The sequence below is a fragment of the Callithrix jacchus genome, chromosome 11, assembly GCF_049354715.1.
Source record: "Callithrix jacchus isolate 240 chromosome 11, calJac240_pri, whole genome shotgun sequence".
Lineage (NCBI taxonomy): Eukaryota > Metazoa > Chordata > Mammalia > Primates > Cebidae > Callithrix > Callithrix jacchus.
The window spans coordinates 5888062-5901666 of record NC_133512.1 but is presented as its reverse complement, the minus strand read 5'-3'; the positions used below and the strand labels follow the sequence as shown (position 1 = coordinate 5901666).

Genomic DNA, 13605 nt, shown 5'->3' with positions numbered 1-13605 from the left:
AAATGGTTTGGTGGGGTGGGGGAGGAGTCGGATAATAGGGAGACTCGGTTAAGTATTAAATCCTGAACACAGTGTGACAGTAATTGGATTTTTGTCAGAGGAAGATGGCCCTAGAGAAAGAAGGGTGGCCTTAGCATGGTAGATTGGGTGGACTGCAGCAGACTGTGAGGAGTAAGTCAAGGGCTTGCCAAGGGTAGTAAACATGTTGGAGAAGTTTATTAGCTGTGAGAAGAGCTGAAGGAGTCTTTTGAGAACCTTAAAATTTTCATGCTCTTTCTGAAGTTTGTATTTTAAAATAGTAGCTTTTCAGAACGTAAAATCATAATGTCGCCGTACTGCTTCCCATTATTTATTTCCCACCCCTGAGATCCAGATGTAGCTGGGGCAGGCAGAGGGTTGGCATCCACATCTCCCACCTCTCCTTTCACCAGGAAATCAGCAGACTACGGAGAATTCGGATGGTACCTGGGATCTGCCATGGTGCACGGTGCCCATTTATCATGGGCAAGGATGGAGAGGACTGAGGCGAGTGATCTATGGGGCAGCAGAAAATGGAGAAATCAGTGCTGACGGGGGAAGCAGCAAGTGTTTAGTGGTCAGGAGCCAAGTTATTTAGCTTTTAAGAAAGCAGTCGTTATGCTGATATAATAATGGCTTTCTATTGTGAGTTGTCAACAGACAGTAATAACTTTTCACGAGGGCTCTAAAAGAAAACCTTTATGGTACCCATGTGTTTGGATTACTGCAATCCATTATTCTAACCCCTATTTTATTTTCCTCTTACACTGATTTATTATGTTTGGGGATTTAGTGATTAATTCCTCAGAGAATATATTTTGGAGCTCAAACTAGTATTTTAACTTTTAGCACTAATTTAAATGATTTCCTGTTTGCTGAATTTGGGAGAGATGAAAATAATTTATTTTAACCATCAGAAATTGGACGAAAGGGGTAACGAGTTTTTAGGAATAGCAAAGAGAGTGGCCAGTGACTGAAAAATTGCCAGTTGAATTGTGTTGACAAGCGAGATTTGTGTGAGTCCCTTAAGAATGCAACAAGAACATAATGAGCACATAAGAGTCAGGGCTCCTGTGGATGAAGGAGTAGCCTGGGAAGGTAAGAAGAATGCAATTAGCGTACGTCGAAATTACCATCCCAGAGAAGCATAGGAATCCTTACCATGTATGTGTTGAAATTGTCTGCCCCTAAAAGATGAAACTCAGGAGAATTGTCCTGGGAAAAACAAAGAATAATCTTTGGGGCTGTGTCTTTTTCAAAAAATTTGCTTATCAGTGAATTACAGAGAGAAGATAAATCATGCTTGGTAGTGATATCATGAACAATCCCTGGTTCAATGGATTTCTTGCTATTCTGCTGTAATTCCAGGTAATCCTCAGTGCCTGGTGTTTCTTAAATGAGTTCCCGATTTGCTTCATTTGTTCCCTTCTCTATGTCTCTGCCCTACTTACCACAAGCAGTCAATTGTGTCCCACTTGGATTTTCAGATAGCAAGTTTTGTGAACAAGTCAGCCATAGACATCTCGATCCTGCAGCGGTCCTTGGCCATTTTGGAGTCGATGGTGCTCAATAGCCATGACCTCTACCAGAAAGTGGCGCAGGAGATCACCATCGGCCAGCTCATTCCACATCTGCAAGGGTAAGCATGCCAAGATGCTCTGAGGGGGAGAAATGCTCCAGGAAGTTGGCCACAGTAATGTACTGGGAAACGTTTTGTGTTATTATAGTTTGGTTAAATGTACAGAAAAAGAATCTCGGCTGGGCACAGTGGTTTAAGCCTGTAGTCCCAGTACTTTGGGAGGCTGAGGTGGGTGGATCACAAGGTCAGAAGTTCAAGACCAGCCTGGCCAAGATGGTGAAACGCTGTCTCCACTAAAAATACAAAAATTAGCCAGGTATGGTGGTGGGTGCCTGTAATCACAGCTGCTCAAGAGGCCAAGGCAGAAAGTTGCTTGAATCTGAGAGGTGGAGGTAGCAGTGAGCCAAGATTGTGTTGCTACACCCCAGCCTGGGTGACAGAGCAAGAGTCCATCTCACAAAGAAAAAAACAGAATCTCATTTTGGCATATAACCAAAGCATGTGTCACACTAGAATGGCATGGTTACTTACCCTTAGCCCCTACCCCTCATTGAGCTCCAAGGTGGTCCTTGGCACTGCCTGTCCTCATGCCTGGCCTGTGGTAAGCTCTCCATTTTCATGAACATTGGTAGATATTGGTAGAATTTTACTTTTAATAAGATAAAGCAGGATGATTTGTTCTCTTACGTTCTCTTTCCTAAACCATGTAAATTAATGTTTTCTGTAATATAATTATTATTTTCATAGTTAATTAGAATGTAATGTTATGCATTTTTACTAGGAATTTTTAAAGGCAGGTTTTGTTCTTAGTTATGCTTAAGGTGATTCTAGTGACCTTCTTGTGTATTTTATAATAAAATATAGGGTTTTTTTTTTCCTAGTGGCTTGAGCTATAAAATGGAAGTAAGATAGCTGCCCCTGCAGCCTGCAGTCCTTGGGGCTTTTCCCCCCATCTTCCTTCCCTGAGAAGGACTCTATTGTGCAGTGCTACTTTAGAAATTGAAGTATTTTGGGTTGCAGTGATAATAATGTGAGCTTTCTTACACAGGAAAGGAGGTTATTGAAACAATACTGGGGTACTGACAGAATCCAGAAATGGCCTAAGTAGCTAAGCCATAAGAAGGAGAGAAACCAGCCAGGTGCGGTGGCTCCTGCCTGTAATCCCAGCATTTGGGGAGGCCAAGGCAGGTGGATTACGAGGTCAAGATATTAAGACCATCCTGGCCAACGTGGTGAAACCCCATCTCTACTAAAAATACAAAATTAGCCAGGTGTGGTGATGCATGCCTGTAGTTGGGGCTACTCAGGAGGCTGAGAGGTAGGAGAATCACTTGAACCTGGGAGGCGGAGGTTTCAGTGAGCTGAGATTGCACCACTGCACTCCAGCCTGGTGACAGAGCAAGACCCCATCTTAAAAAAAAAAAAAAGGAGAGAAACCATAGCTTCCTTGGAGTCCTCAGCAGCTTTCTTTTTCTCTAGCATTTTGGTTGGTACTACAATGACCCAACTCCCACTGGCTTTTGCCCTGGTCCATTAGGTCACAATTACAAATTCTCAAGAGGAAATCTGATTGGTCCAATTTAGGTTGGTGGTGCAGGGTGGAAATGGTTTTCTGAAATGTTAACTGTTGTGATTATAATATAAACTCCCAAAGTAGATTATATTTTTTTCATTTGGAGGTGAGAGGATGACCAGCCTTTACAATTTAAGTCACAGAAGCTGTGGATTGTGGTGACCTCAGTGATTGTGGTCTCAGAATCATAATTCTTCAAAATGATGATAACAGAGGTAGCTTCTCTAGAAATAAGACCAGTTTCACATTTCCTTTGAATGTGAAACATATTAACTTTACATGTTGTGTCTTTTCTGAGCATCTTGAAGGCACACATCTTCATCACAAAGCACATTACCAAAGTGGAGAGTTTCTTCTTCTCCAAGCACTGTGCTAAGGATTTTGTATGCATCATGCATAATCTTGTTTAATCTTCACAGCGATCCCATGAAATAAGTGTTCCTAACCCCATGTTGTGGATGAGGAAACTGTGCCTTAGGGATACCCATGTACTTGTCCAAGGTCACAGCCAGCCTGCGATGAACCGGGCTTTGTACCCTATCCTAGCCTAGTTCTAAGCTCCACCTCTCTCTCATTGGCCTGATAAATTATTCCTAAACGTAGCTCATAAGTCACTCTTTGTTTATCCCTTGAGTTCTCCTTATTTACTGTTTACCACATGCCTTACATTAGATCTTTGTTTCATTTATTATTTCTGATTTCTTTCGAGTGAAAATCAGATTTATAAACTTGTTCTTTTTGTTATTAAAATGTTTATATTTGGAAATAGATTTTTAGAATATATAATAGAGCCATGGAGACAAACTAATTAGCTTTAAATTAGCCCAAGAATGTGGAGACATCTGACACTACTCCCTGATATACTTCATGTGTCAGACAGAAAATTGCTCATACATATGTACATATGTATATACATACTACTATATATAGCATGTATACATGCTACTACTACATATAGCATATATACATACTACTATAGTGTACATACATACTACTACTATATATAGCATATATACATGCTACTACTATATATAGCACACATACATGCTACTACTACATATAGCGTACATACATGCTACTACATATAGCACACATACATGCTACTACATATAGCACACATACATGCTACTACTACATATAGCACACACACATGCTACTACTACATATAGCACACACATACTACTACTACATATAGCGTACACACATGCTACTACTACATATAGCACACATACATGCTACTACATATAGCACACATACATACTACTACATATAGCACACATACATACTACTACTACATATAGCACACATACATGCTACTACTACATATAGCACACATACATACTACTACTACATATAGCGTACACACATGCTACTACTACATATAGCGTACACACATGCTACTACTACATATAGCGCACATACATCTACTACGTATAGCACACATACATACTACTATTACATATAGCACACATACATACTACTACATATAGCACACATACATGCTACTACTACATATAGCACACATACATACTACTATTACATATAGCACACATACATACTACTACATATAGCACACATACATGCTACTACTACATATAGCACACATACATACTACTACATATAGCAAACATACATGCTACTACTACATATAGCACACATACATACTACTATTACATATAGCACACATACTACTACTACATATAGCACACATACATGCTACTACTACATATAGCACACATACATACTACTACATATAGCACACATACATGCTATTACTACATATAGCACACATACATACTACTATTACATACAGCACACATACATACTACTATTACATACAGCACACATACATGCTACTACTACATATAGCACACATACATGCTACTACTACATATAGCACACATACATACTACTACATATAGCACACATACATGCTACTACTACATATAGCACACGTACATGCTACTATTACATATAGCACACATACATACTACTATATATAGCACACATACATACTACTACTACATATAACACACATACATGCTACTACTACATATAGCACACATACATGCTACTACTACATATAGCGTACACACATGCTACTACTACATATAGCACACATACATGCTACTATGTATAGCACACATACATACTACTATTACATATAGCACACATACATACTACTACATATAGCACACATACATACTACTATTACATATAGCACACATACATACTACTACTACATATAGCACACATACATACTACTACTACATATAGCACACATACATGCTACTACATATAGCACACACACATACTACTACATATAGCACACATACATACTACTACTACATATAGCACACATACATGCTACTACTACATATAGCACACATACATACTACTACTACATATAGCACACATACATGCTACTACTACATATAGCACACATACATACTACTACTACATATAGCACACATACATGCTACTACTACGTATAGCACACATACATGCTACTACTACATATAGTGTATATACATGCTACTACTATATATAGCACACATACATACTACTACATATAGCGCACATGCATGCTACTACTACATATAGCGCACATACATGCTGCTACTACATATAGCGCACATACATGCTGCTAAGTATAGCACACATACATGCTGCTACTACGTATAGCACACATACATGCTGCTACTACGTATAGCGTACATACGTGCTACTACTACATATAGCACACATACGTGCTACTACTACATATAGAACACATACGTGCTACTACTACATATAGTGTATATACATGCTACTACATATAGCACACATACATGCTACTACTACATATAGTGTATATACATACTACTACTATATATAGCACATATACATACTGCTAACTACTAGTAGTGTATCAATTACAACATCCCCAAGGGTTATGCTTTGAATCCGATTAAGGGAGAAGGCTGCCTACATCTCTGGGCGTTCAGCACTGAGCAGTGAACCATCCAGCTCGTAATAGTAGTTGTATATTTACCGTGTTTCCAGCCTCGTGATGGTGGAAATGCATTCTCAGTGCTAAATGCATTTTTAAGGCCCTGCCTTTCTCTCTCACTATTTTGGGGAGAGGGGATGATTTTGAGCCTTCTCGTGGTTTGACCCAGGGCTAGCCTCTTCTAACTTTCTGTTCTGATTTTGTGGATTGTTCTGTATCTTTTCACAGGTCAGATCAAGAAATCCAAACCTATACTATTGCGGTGATTAATGCACTTTTTCTGAAGGCCCCCGATGAGAGGAGGCAGGTGAGTTGCATTTCTTGTCGTATGGCTGTGTCAGGGCTAGGAACTTTGTGAGCAGAGAAGACCCTCTCCTTCCACCTGATGGGGGGCCCTTCTTGAGCCACTCTGCTGCCCTGGCTGCAGATGGACTGTCCAGAGCAGCTGTGTTCTGCTGCATGGCTGGCCTGCTGGGATCCTTCACAAATCCAGGGGCAAGTGCATAGAGATGGGTAAGCCCTTGGCTGATGAGGGATACTAAGAGTGTTCTAGCAGTAGAGCCCTTTGATGAAGTGAAATCAACATGGAAGCCCAGATGTAAAAAGATGAAAATGTTGCTGCTGTGGTGGAAGCAGAGTTAGGAGCCTCTGCGACCTTCTGTCATTTCATGGGATGCTTACTAAGACAAGTGTCCTCATTTTCTAGATCAGGAAACTGAGCCCCCGAGAGGTACCATGTTTTTCCCTGGGAGGGAGGCGGTGGAAGGTGAGAGGACAGGAGGGAAAATATGCAGATGGCTGCTCCTGGCAGAGATAACTGCATTCATATATCAGGGGGGCTCCTTGCTTGTCAAGTTTGCTACGTCTGTTTGTGGTTGTGGCTGGGAAAATGGAGCCATCCATTTCCTCTCCTTTGTATAAAAAGAGCCAGGCATAGTAGCTCATGCCTGTAATCCCAGCCCTTTGGGACACCTAGGTGGGAAGATCACTTGAGGTCAGGAGTTTGAGACTAGCTTTGCCAACATGGCAAAACTCCGTCTCTACTAAATATACAAAAATTAGCTGGACGTGGTAGTGCACACCTGTAATCCCAGCAACTCAGAAGGCTGGCGCAGGAGAATCACTTGAACCTGGAGACAGAGGTTACAGTGAGCCTAGATCGCACTACTGCACTCCAGCCTGAGCAACAGAACAAGACTCTTGTCTTAAGAAAAAAAAAAAAAAAAAAAAAGGAAGGACCCTCTTAATATACGTGCATGGAACCTGTCCTTCAGTGGTCTCCTTTGCCCATATATCCCTCATTCCTTTTTTCACGAAGGAAAGGGCCGTTACAGAAAGGATCTGCAGAAATGGAATTTTGCCTTGTCTTGGAATTTAGCTTACACCTCAAAATTCATTCAGACTTTTCTGTCAACATGTCATGTAGTATGTTACCCTGGTCACAATTTCCTTCCTTAAAAAAATGAGTGGAAATATGAGCTCTTTTGCCCACTTAGAAAGTATGGTAGTTGCCAATGTGTTAGTTTAGGAATTAGAAAGCAAACCAGCTACTGAATACTATAACAAGAATTATTTTATTTTATTTTACTTTTTTGTTGCCGAGGATTTGAAACCTCAGGGACTAAATGTGAGGGGTTCTGGTTTGTTTTCCATTTAGAATTTCTTGTTCATTCCCGAGAGGCTTTGTTTGCACAAGGAGTGGTGTCACTTTATAGTTTCCTGGATGTTCGATATGGTGTTTGCTGGAGCCAGGTGGAGGTGTGTGAGCTTGGGGCACGCTTACCCTGGCTGGATTTTTAAGAGTGGCTTTGCAGATCTGAGGTGAAATCATGGATAGGGCTGCTTCTGTGATGTTTTAATCTACATATCAAGCTCATGATAACTCCCGAGCAGCCTGGAAGTTGTCTGGAAGCTCTTACTGTGTACATTCACAAGCCTGACATGGGCATTGGAGGAACTGGGTCCTTCTGCTGGCCGGGTCTGGGAACCTCTGGCCCAGCCACATGGTAGCCAAGTGCAGTGTGTGGGGTCAGGCAGGCTGCATTCTGATCTCAACTCTTGGATGTTTCCTTTCTCCATCTGTCAGAGAAGAAGATGGTTTAGAGGAGGTGAAAGTTCATGCCTACTCAAAAGACCATTGCACTTGGATTTCTGAATGTAGACATGAGTAAAACGCATACGCGTGCATCTTGTTTTATACCAAGCACTGCTGTTAATTTATTGAATTGGACTCTCACGACCATGGACAAATAGGGAATCAAATGTCAATGTGTCCTGACTTCAGGACATTGATAATAAGGGTAATACAGTAGAATATCAATATAAGGTTAGGTTTGGATTCTGAGAACTGAGTCCTTTTTTGAAAACTATGCAATATAAGACTGACGGGAAGCGGTTTTACTATATATTCTTCTAATAAACCACCACAAAGAGTAATAAACCATGACGAAGAGTAGTCTCATAACTTTAAACCACTTAAGAAAAGATCCCAACTAAGAAAAACTGTGTATAATTCAGCAGAAATGTGTAAAGTATTATGCGACTCATTCAATCAAGCTCTAAAAGTAGCTACAAGCTATTGAATGTACTTGTCCACGGAAAAGGGATGTGGACCATAAACTATAAACCCTTGAAACGAAGAGTGTTGTTCATCAAAAGAAAGGGAGTATCAGGATTTTTAGATTTAAAAAATTTTTTAAAAAAGAGATAGCTCTAAAAAGGGATTTCTGGTTCACGGTGGAAAAGTTTGTTGGATGTTCTTTTCTGAAGGTCAGTAGAGGTCTGTAAAGCAGAAGATTCAGCTGACTGGTGACACCACGTGGCTGCTGTGGATTATATTAACAGCTGAGCATGTACACCTTAGCTGGGCTCTGTGGTCTAACTTCAGGTGGTCTGAATTTGACGGTGGCATTGTTATTGCATATGTTCTGAAAAATCAAAAGTTCTGAATTTTTGGCAAATAGGAAAATTGACCAAAGTCAGCCATCAGTGATAATATTATTGAGAGTCTGGCATGTGTCAGGCAGTTTTCAGAATTTTATATTACATTGTTTCGTTTTATTGTCATATTCAGAGAAAGCCATACTATTTCTGTTTTATGAGTGACGAAATTGAGACTCAAAGGGAGTAAAGAACTTGACCAGGTCACTGATGGGTTAAGAATCAGAGTCAGAGTCCCAACCTCATCCTGCTTTTCCTGCAAAGTATCCCATCCAACTCGTCAAAGAGATGTCACTCACAGAATTCTCCTGCGTTTGCCGAGCAAACAGCTCCCTGAGGCCTGAATAATACCAAGCCCATTTTTCTCACTCCAATTAGACTGAAATATAACCTAAACATTTATTTACTAGATTTGCAGGGAACACTGTTTTTTGTTTGTTTTTTTAAATTTTATCTGTTTAAAGCCTTAGGACATTGGGTAGATTCCACTTCAGTCAAATACTTTCGTAAAATTTCATCTTTTTTTGACTTGGGGCCAGACACATTCATAGGACTCCATTATCTGGGTTTTCTTTGAATTTGGAGTGCTTTTAAACACTTATATCTTATTTCCGCTGTTACTGAAAAACACGCCACCACGGTCAGAAGGACCTGTGCTATATTTTCCTTTGCATCCGTGAAGTAGGCCTTACAGAGAAAGGCCGGTACTGGGGCCTAAGGTAAAACTTCCTCCGCTGGGGAAGGCAGTTCCCTCCTAGGGTTCCCTCGGGGTGGAGGCTTTGCTTCCCATCTGGGATGCAGGAGATTCCTGTTTCCCTGAACAAATGGAGGAAGGGCCATGCTAGTTTTGTTGGGGAGGGTGCTGCTCTTAGGTAGGCAAGTGGATCCTTTTTCTTACAACTTTTGCCATTATCCAGTTCATTATCAATGGCAAATATGTCAGCGAGGTCCCTTCCAAATTTCTCTATGGATACTTAAAAAACGTGTTAGTTAAAAGATTTGGTAGAAAAATCAGAAAACACAGATAGAAAAGAGAGAAGTTTGAAAGACTCCTGTGATTATATTCCCAGAGACAGAACCACTGCCGTTATTTATCACTCCTGTGAGTTTCATAATGCCACTTAGCTGTCTGTTCTGTGCAAATGTTCTCCCAATACCTCTTTTTTCCCCACCAAATGTGAGCATACTACCTGCATTGTAGTTTTTAAAACTACTTTTAAAGCTAAATAATATTTTGCGGACATCTTTCTGTGTGAGTCTATCTGGATTCTTATTTATATCTATCTATACTTTTACATAATTTTAATACTATAAAATATTCCCCAGAGATGCTCACATTTACTCCAACAATTCCTTAGTATTAGACCAAAAACATGAGCATGGATATTTGTTTTCTCTTTGACCAAGCTACTGTTCCTTAGGAGGCTGGTGTAAAATATTTATTTGTTACTTTATCAAACATTTATTGTCTTCTGTGTGTCATTGTACTTTGGGCTTGGAATACAAAAAAGAATAAGACAGTTTCTGCTTACGAGGGACCCCACAGTCTTATGCAGACAATAAATATTACAAACAGATAATTCAAGTGATTGCTATAGCAGAAGTTGGACGTACATTGTCTGTCCCTTCTAACTTGAAATCTTATTAACTGGCAGGAAAACACAGGAACTGATAATATTTTTTTCTGTTTTTATTTATGTGCAATCATTTAATGTTTTTAAACAAAAGAAATTAAAACAGCTGTAGGATCCTTTGAGGCTTTTATTTGTCATCTGGTCTAGGAGGAACACAAAACCATCACCAGTGAGCCTTTCTATTAAGAGCAGGAAGAAAGCACGGCTTTCTCTGCCTAGTGGGAGGGAAGGTTCTGGGCTTCTCTGCCTTCTGGGCTACCACTGAACTGTTTCTCAATGCGTCATTGCTCCTGCTTTCTTGTTTGCAAGAGTGTGGAAGAAAACCTGGTATTGGATTTTGACTTGAGTGCCATCTAGCTTTTTTGAGTCACCTTACAGTATTTAAGCATGTTTCAATGTAGTGGGTCAGCAGGGGCGTTCAAATAAAGTGGTCAACGTCTAACAGAGTCCTCTGAATTTCCATCCCTTCTTCTCTCCTGCTTGCTTTCCTTTCTGTGGTGGCGATGACGCCGTTAGGTTGATGTAGAGAGCAGTGTTGACATCCTTGATTGTCCTCTGACTGTAAGTCACCCATGTTCTCTTTGTCAGCGTAAAGTGGGCCCCGCTCTCCTGCGCTGCTCCCGTCCACCCCTGCTTGTGTGCCCACCTCAGAATTCTCCCCCACCCCCATGTTCTTGGTTCTCTTTGCTTTCTGCAAGTATGTTTAACCTTGGTAGAAATCATGGTTCTGTTTTTAAACCGTAGCTTAGTTTCTTCTCTACTCAGTAAGAGTAGCAACACCAAAAACACCCCCTCCCACAAAACAGCCCTCAAGTTTCTTCCTGAATATGAGCAGTATTTTTACTTTACAATGCGTGCACCAAGACTGTCCTTGATATGTTATTTTCCCTTAGTCTCCACTTGTCAGTATTTAAAAAGGGAGTCTGTGCATCATTTGCTTCAATAAAGTCACCCTTGAATCCTCCATGCCAATCAGGAGATGCCAAAGCACAGAGCACAACCTGCAGAAATGAGGCCTCGCGGAGCTCAGCGAGTGTAGACTGTAGAGCTTCGCGTCACCCAGATACTTGCCCTTCACTTAAACTCCACTCAGATCACTTGTGGAGCGTGTGTATGTATTACTCACTCTTAGGTTTTGCACAGATTTAGATGAAATGACTTTTAGAAGATACTGCCTAATAAAAGCTTTCTAGGCCGGGCATGTGGCTCACGCCTGTAATTCCAGCACTTTGGGAGGCTGAGGCAGGCGGATCACAAGGTCAGGAGATCGAGACCATCCTGGCTAACACGGTGAAACCCATCTCTACTAAAAATACAAAAAATTAGCCGGGTGTGGTGGTGTGCGCCTGTTGTCCCAGCTACTCGGGAGGCTGAGGCAGGAGAATCTTTTGAACTCAGGAGGCGGAGGTTGCAGTGAGCCAAGATTGTACCACTGGACTCCAGCCTGGGCAGCAGAGTGAGACTACATCTAAAAAAAAAAAGCTTTCTGCACATATATAGTCTAGTAAAGATGACGAGGCTTCTACTAGAGAACTGTCGCTTTATTTGGAGTGCCTGATTTTTTTTTTTTTTTTTAGCACCCACCTTTTTCTGGAAGGAAGAGATTTCTAAAGAAAAGAAGTCTGCAGTTGCCAGATTTCTTTCCTTTGCTTTTGGACATGGCTTTTACATTTCAAAAGGAACAGTCAAGAAAATAATTTGAATACTACTGCTTGTTTGAGTTCATTATTTCATAAGAAATACTGCTGATATACAGTTACGAAGCACACCCCAGGATAAAGTCATCTTTGGCCACGTTGAAATATATCTTTCTAACCTAAGCCTTTGTGTGGGTGTGTTTTTCTTCCACAGGAGATGGCGAATATTTTGGCTCAGAAGCAACTGCGTTCCATCATTTTAACAGTGAGTACCTATGCGCTGTGACCTCTTCGAGGGGGAGGAGTGGCCTAGTGCATTTATTAATTTCTTCTTTTGGCTTCAATCTGTGGTTTGTTCTGTGACTTGCTTCTGTGGTGAAGCAGTAGGAACTCTAAAGAAGGAAAAAGTGAGTTTTTGGAATTGGAATAAATATGGCTTTCCCACAGGAATTGCCTCATTGGGTTGGAGGGAGGAGTTTCTGGAACAGCTCTGGAGAGAGAGGAAGGGGGAATGCATTCTGGCAGGAAGGGTTGGATCGCTCTCTCAGTGGGGCAGGTTAGGGAAATCAGGGCTTAAAAAAATCCACCCTGATGAGCTTTTGCTCTTTTAATGAGAAAACTAGCGGTAAACATATCAGGTACCAAGAGAAGTCCTGCAGTGTTGATCATCGGTTTTAGGGGGCCCCTTGCAAGACAGAGGAAGGAAAGTATAGATGGGAGCCACTCATTCACTGCAATGCAAAATGCCCTTAAACCTTGGTGGAAAAAAAGCCCTAAGTGTCACCTTGCAAATGTTTAGAAATAAACCAAATAACAAGATTTCCTGAGGCCTTACCAGATATTTGACTTGCCAGCTACTTGAAGGAAGCAGGTTGATTGATTGCCCTGATTACAAAAAAGGAAAAGAAGGAAGGAAAGAAAAAGAAAAATTTCTATTTGTGTGATTCCAAAGAGCAGGTCAGCAAGCTTACAATTAAAACCACTTGGTTCTCAAATGCAGGTTTTATTATCATTCAGGTATGATGAGGCCAACAGATCAGGAGATGGCTGGCATTAAAAGAAAAGTTTGTTCATTATAGTTCCCCAAAGGAGGGGCATGCCGTGCCACTGACGGATTGGGCGTGCAGAGGGAGCCCAAGGAGAACAGAGCGAGAGCCCTTATTGTGGCTTTTGAGGGAAAGGGTGGGTGAGGCCAGGTAAGCTGGCTGAGCAGGTTTAGGATTGGCTAGTTT

At 41.0% G+C, this 13605-nt stretch overlaps 1 protein-coding gene across 28 annotated transcripts in view; it reads left to right on the top strand.

Moving 5' to 3' along the window:
- Positions 1–13605, top strand: part of ELMO1 (engulfment and cell motility 1) — a 588268-nt gene that overhangs the window by 230202 nt on the left and 344461 nt on the right. For 14 of the 28 annotated variants that reach the window (XR_013523821.1, XR_013523822.1, XM_054237000.2 and 11 more), the window contains 4 exons: positions 1506–1657; positions 6391–6469; positions 11253–11297; positions 12588–12638. Coding sequence is in view for 24 of the 28 variants with exons in the window: in XM_054237000.2 (XP_054092975.2) it covers positions 1506–1657; positions 6391–6469; positions 11253–11297; positions 12588–12638 (327 nt within the window). In the remaining 4 variants the exon portion in view is untranslated. The remainder of the gene's footprint in view (positions 1–1505; positions 1658–6390; positions 6470–11252; positions 11298–12587; positions 12639–13605) is intronic. The other 14 variants (XR_013523824.1, XR_013523823.1, XM_054236998.2 and 11 more) reach the window with 1 other exon arrangement.